At 42.8% G+C, this 6,059-nt stretch overlaps 1 protein-coding gene across 3 annotated transcripts in view; it reads left to right on the forward strand.

Moving 5' to 3' along the window:
- The window catches only part of LOC132247735 (syncytin-A-like), a 55,385-nt gene extending 51,336 nt beyond the window's left edge, over positions 1-4,049 (forward strand). For 2 of the 3 annotated variants that reach the window (XM_059720767.1, XM_059720768.1), the window contains exon 2: positions 1,440-4,049. In XM_059720767.1, the coding sequence (XP_059576750.1) occupies positions 2,048-3,532 (1,485 nt within the window). In that variant the 5' untranslated portion in view covers positions 1,440-2,047 and the 3' untranslated portion in view covers positions 3,533-4,049. Of the gene's footprint in view, positions 1-1,423 lie in introns of all 3 variants that reach the window. The other variant, XM_059720769.1, reaches the window with a different exon arrangement.
- Positions 4,050-6,059: the final 2,010 nt, after the last annotated feature.

The raw sequence follows: 6,059 nt of genomic DNA on the forward strand, positions 1-6,059 counted from the left end.
ACATTCCTATCCCGAACTCTGACCTTGTTTTGTTTGTTGATGGTTCCTGTCTTAGAAATGATGCAGGCAAATTAGTTGCGGGATATACAGTATGCACTCAGTATGCTGTTTTGGAAGCCTATTCTTTACCCCAAGCTCGTTCTGCTCAAGTTGCTGAACTCATTGCTTTAACACGTGCTTGCATTCTTGCAAAAAATCAAACCACAACCATTTATACTGACTCTAAGTATGCTTTTGGTGTTGTTCATGATTTTGGACAAATCTGGAAACAAAGAGGGTTCCTCACTTCATCAGGGACCCAAATCAGTCATGGTTGTTATGTAAAAGCGCTCTTAGAAGCTGTTCAATTGCCTCTTGCTATTGCTATTGTTAAATGTAAAGCTCATGAGAAACCGTTTGATGATGTCACACGAGGAAATGATCTGGCAGACCGTTCTGCCAGAAATGCGGCCCTTTCTGGCCCACAGGCTCCTAACTCTGTTTTTGTTTGTTTTTCAGCAGACCAGTCTCCTTTGGCTAGCCTTTCAAGTCTGGCCCTTCTTCAAAATCAGGCCCCAAAAAAGGAAATAAATGACTGGCTGCGTGCAGGATGTTCACTGCACCCCGACTCTCTCTGGCGCTCCCCGGACGGCCGCCTGGTGGCGCCTAGAGAGCTTTTGCCACATCTTGCTCGTTTAACCCACTCTGTGGCCCATACGAGCAAGGGAGGAATGATTGCTACAGTACAAAGAAATTGGTTTGCCCCAAATTTTCCTTCCATGGCACAACAGTACTGTAGCTCCTGTCCCATCTGCTTAGCTCACAACATTGGGCAACGGGTAAAAACGACACCCGCAGCCCATCCCCCTCCATGGGGACCGTTTGTAAATCTGCAAATTGATTTTGTGCAGCTACCTAAGTGCTGTTCTTATGAGTACATTCTTGTTATTATTGATGTGTTCTCTGGATGGGTGGAAGCCTACCCATGCGTACGTGCTGATTCCATCACTGTAGCAAAGAAATTGCTCAAAGAATTCATCCCTAGATTTGGATTGCCTCTCACAATAGATAGTGACCGTGGCACCCATTTCACAGGACAGATAGTAAAAAACATCTGCCAAGCACTCAATATACAGCAACACCTACACTGTAGTTATCATCCACAGTCAAGTGGTGCTGTAGAACGTAAAAACTCTGATTTAAAAACGCGCATTTCGAAGATTTGTGCTGAAACAGGCCTCAAATGGCCTGATGCACTGCCCATTGCTCTTATGCACATTAGAAACACTGTTAACAGAAAACATGGCCTAACCCCTTATGAAATACTCATGGCACGACCCATGAGGATGCCAGCTACACCACCTGTTGCCCCTCACCAAACAGACCTACAATTAACTGATGAAACTGTACTAAATTATTGCAAGGCATTAATGAAGTATGCCAGGTCTGTTCATTCACAGGTCCAAGAAGCCTTACCTCAACCACCGGATGTTCCCTGTCACAACCTCGAACCAGGGGATTGGATCTACGTAAAGGTCTATCAACGGAAAAACGCACTTCAACCCAGATGGAAAGGACCTTTCCAGGTACTTCTAACCACTAATTCTGCTGTTCGTTGCCAAGGTCACCAAACGTGGACTCACGCCTCACACTGCAAGAAGGTATCACCTCCATTGGACCCCGAAGCAGTTGTATTCCAACCAAGGTTGGGATCTTTCCCTGAGGCCAAGGACAAAGACCCTCAGGACCTCACTCAGGCAAGTGAGGAGCATCAGGGTGCAAGTGCTAGTAACCTCTCCCCTGCACCCAACACCTCAGCCCAGCCGGATTCATCAGTTGAAGAACGAAGATATCATCTTCGGCCTCGAAGAAAGTGAATGCTCCCATTCGGAAGATCACCACCTCGATCAAGACCAAGAGCCGACATTATCAGTCCTTTAGGTAACTTGAGCCCAGAGGACGAAGAAAGACTTTGGCTGCCATCCTGGGTTTGGCTGGTAGTGTTCTTTTTCTTACTGGTGCTGGTTATGTTTGTTGTTAAGATTCTTTGTCCCTCCTGTATCTAAAAATGGCACTGATATCCTTATATATCACACTTGGGTATCTCAGTATCACCCAAGGGGGGTGGGAGAAAAATTTGTATTTGCAGATCTCCCATGCGGTGGCTCAAGCTGGAAATAAAAGTGACTGCTGGATATGCTCTCACAGCCCAGCACACCTACACCAAGGAATCCCAATGATCGGAGTACCAATATCCCTCCAGCAATGGGGAACAATAAACGGCGGCTTCGTTAGACACTACTCGTTAGCTGCCCATCGGTCCGCTCCTAAAGAATGGAGGGCCGCCCCTGCTAACTGGATAATCTCCCCAAGAGTAGAGGCGCCTTTCTGTTACAGATCCAACAACACCGGAGCTTATAATAAAGCCACACCTGTAGGACACTACCCTCATTGCCTAACTACTCTAGATTATAGCCCTAGTAGCACCAGTGGAATCCTGTTGGGTAACGTACCCTCTCTCAATTGTACAGGATTCATGGTCTACAACTTTTCTAAGGAACCTCATGTTGCTCTCATTGCAAACAGATCAGAATTTTACATTCACTCCAATTTTACTTCTTGTAATATATCTCGGTCCAGCAGAATAACAGCTGAACGTGGACCGTCCTATACGATGCATATCAATCGAAAGTGCCGGATAGGGCACAACAACTGCCGAGATTTGAGTACCCTTTCTGCCCCAGGCCTTTACTGGCTCTGCGGAAACAGGGCTCATAAAATCTTGCCCTGGAATTGGGTGGGGGCATGCACTCTTGGACGTGTTATCCCTGGTTTCGAAATGCATAGTGCAATATATCTGGAACAAGTAAAAAATTTCAACCATCACATGAAAAGGGCGGTTAACCCCTTAGCTACCAGAAACACAGGGTTCCATCGATTTGTGAGAACCTTCATACCGTGGCTTGGAGTAAGAGAATTGGAACTAGCCATAATTAACATTTCAGCCACAATGGAAGCTATGGGAAATGCCACTGCGGATGCAATTCAGGCTCTGCAAAAAGAGATCTCCCAGATCTCACAAGTAACTATACAACACCGCATAGCCCTAGATTACCTATTGGTATCCCAGGGAGGAGTATGTGCCTTAGTAAACTCCACCTGTTGTGTCTATGTCAATCAGGACATGCGAATCGAAACTGACATTCGCAAAATCCGAAATCAGTTAAGGGTCCTACATCAAGTGGCCTCAGAAAATACTGACTGGGGTCTAGAAGAAATGTGGTCTTGGCTAACCTCCTGGCTCCCAGATTTCGGGGCCCTTGGCAAGAAAATCCTGTATGGAATATTGTTTGTCTTGATAGTTCTGATAATGTTCTATGTCTTAATGCAACTGATCCTCTGCTGCGTGAAAGCCAGCAGGGGAAGCTTTAGCAAGGCAAGAAAACCCACAGCAGAGTCTAGAATAATGGTGTTACAAAAGTGTGAGCAGATTGAAAGAAAACATGAAAGGCTGCATGATGAAATAGAGGGGCTCATGAGAATGGAAATTTAAGGCTAAAGTGAGACTAAATAGTCTCAAAGGGGGGGGCTGTGGAATCAGAAAAAATATATGCCTTAAACTTTGATTATTTTAGTTATAAGATGACATAACCGCTTTGTGTAGAATTGCTGGCTCGGTACAGTAGAACAGATAAGGGCAAGTGTTTGTTCTTTGTAACTCTTCTGCAAATGCTTCGCTCACCGCGGCCTTGAAGGTAGAAAAAAAAAAAAAAAAAGTATGTACAAAGTAGATTTCCAGGTGCAAGAAGGAGGTTTGTGAACTAACCCTATCTCCCCCATAATTCCCATCCTGATAACAGCAAAGAAATAATGAAGTAATATTATAGCCGCTTTTCATGCTAATTTCACTATATGATCACGTGAGTTGTAAGCGACTGTTAAAAAGTATATAAGCCTCCTGATTTTGCTCTTGGGGGGGGACCCCTTCCAAGTGCTTGGGAAATCCATGTCACTTTGGAACTCCCCCTACAGCTGTAGTTTCTTTTGAATAAAAGCTTCTGCTGACCTGACCCAAAAGTACTCTGTGTGTGTTTCCACGACAGGGTGGTTAGACACAATAGTCTCCCAGGATCCAAAGTTTCAGAATTCGTCCTTCACATCTAATGATGTCCCAGCTTATGCAATTAACTGACATTGTCCTTGACTTGCAATCAGATCCCACTGAAGGCTCTTACATTTTGTACTAGGTGTGTAAATATCTATTGGGTGTTTATACTCTGAAAGGCAGCAGAATGTTATCACAGGGGGTGCATCTACATGTTCACTAATGCATTATAGTTACTGCACATTAAAGTTTAGTACCTGTATTACCGGGTACTAAATGGATGTGCAGTAGCGCTGGCGCGCACTTTTAGTGATACTAATGTGCAGTAGACTAATACTACTGCTCATTAGCATGGCTTTTACCGTGACATGCTAATATGCAGTAGAATTAGTCTACCGTGCATTTAGTGCCTTGTGTAGACACGCCCAGTTTGCAAGGAATGCTTTCAAAATGTTACAAGCCTCAGTGGAACTGAGACACAGAAACTGTACATTTTGTTGCCAAATTAGTGGGCCTGTTGCTAACAAGCTATTTAATTATCAGGTTTAAACTATACACATACCTGTGCTATGATTGCTATCTCTCGCACATCATGCTTAGCAACAAATCCTGAGACACCAGACGGAAGCCACTGTGAACAACCCAGGAATCTACACACGCCCACCTGGTATGCGTCTTGAAAATTTACCTGACGTGACAAAGCAATTCCCAAAGGCAGCTGCTTAATAAGGCTTATGACTAGAAAAGCTGTCTGAATATGCTTGGAAAAATTTAAACTAGACAAATATGCAGACACATAACCTCATATAATGTGATAATACTGCGAGAAGGTTCAATTGTCTTACTCTGCTTGTGAACCAACTTAAGTCCAGATACCTCTTCTGAGCAATGTGCTGTTTTGCCAAAGGCTAGTCTAGATTGTTAAATGAGATTCAAGTTGGCACATGGAGTTACATTAGCTACCTTCATTAGCTACATTCATTAAGCTATAGAAAAACAAGGGCGACTAAATAAAAAAGCCAGCAGCAGGCTACTACAAGGTACTTTTTGAAGAATGTATAGTAGGAAATAGAGTGGACATACTTCAAGTGCATTGCATAGCTGAAAAATTGTGTCCACTCAAGGAGTTCAAGACCACACCCAGGAATGTCTTAACACTACTGTAATTAAGGGTGGGACAGTTCGTTCAGATAAAATAAAGGAACAACCTGAAACTACACCCAAACCTTGATGCGACCTTCCTCAGCCTTTTCAAGGTTGCTTTGCTTTTAGTACCCTGCACCTCTCATAAATCTTCTCTTTCAGTACCAGACTGGAACAAAAACAGAAATATCACACAATTGGCCCTCCTCCTAGAATCAGGATTTGTTAAAAATCTTACCACATTTTCAAACTGAAACAATTTAATTCTCAAAGTACTTCACAAAGAGTTAATTGTTCACGCTTTTAAAATAGGCAATTAAATATAACCCCAGGAAGCCAAGGTGGAAAGTTCAAAAGTAATCTGTAAAAGGCGTAAAATTATTTTTCCCTTTTACAAAAAAGTGCAAGAGTTTTTATAATACTATTTGATTTTACATTAGAAAAGAAGGAAAAAAAAAATCAAGAATACCCAATTTCTTTTCTGTTTTACAAAATTCCTAAGTGGCAAAGAGAAAGTCAACAGGGATTTATTGTTTACTATAATCGGTCAATACAAGAACAAAGGGGTCACACAAAATGAAACTAATAGCTCATAAATTTAAAACTAACAAAATTGATTACTTTTTCACACAGTGTGCAATGACAGTGCAGAGCTCACTGCCCGCCAGATGTTGTGGAAGCTGACCATTTAGTTAGATTCAAGAAGGGACTGGACCATAGGCCATGAAGCGGGGTGGGCCATGGCCCGACCAATTATTAGCACGTTAATTTAGCTAGCTATGCGGTTAAAAAAATAGATATAGTTTTAACCAGAATGACAATTGCACATTTG

Source organism: Alligator mississippiensis, chromosome 1 (assembly GCF_030867095.1).
Source record: "Alligator mississippiensis isolate rAllMis1 chromosome 1, rAllMis1, whole genome shotgun sequence".
In the NCBI taxonomy this organism is placed as follows: domain Eukaryota; kingdom Metazoa; phylum Chordata; order Crocodylia; family Alligatoridae; genus Alligator; species Alligator mississippiensis.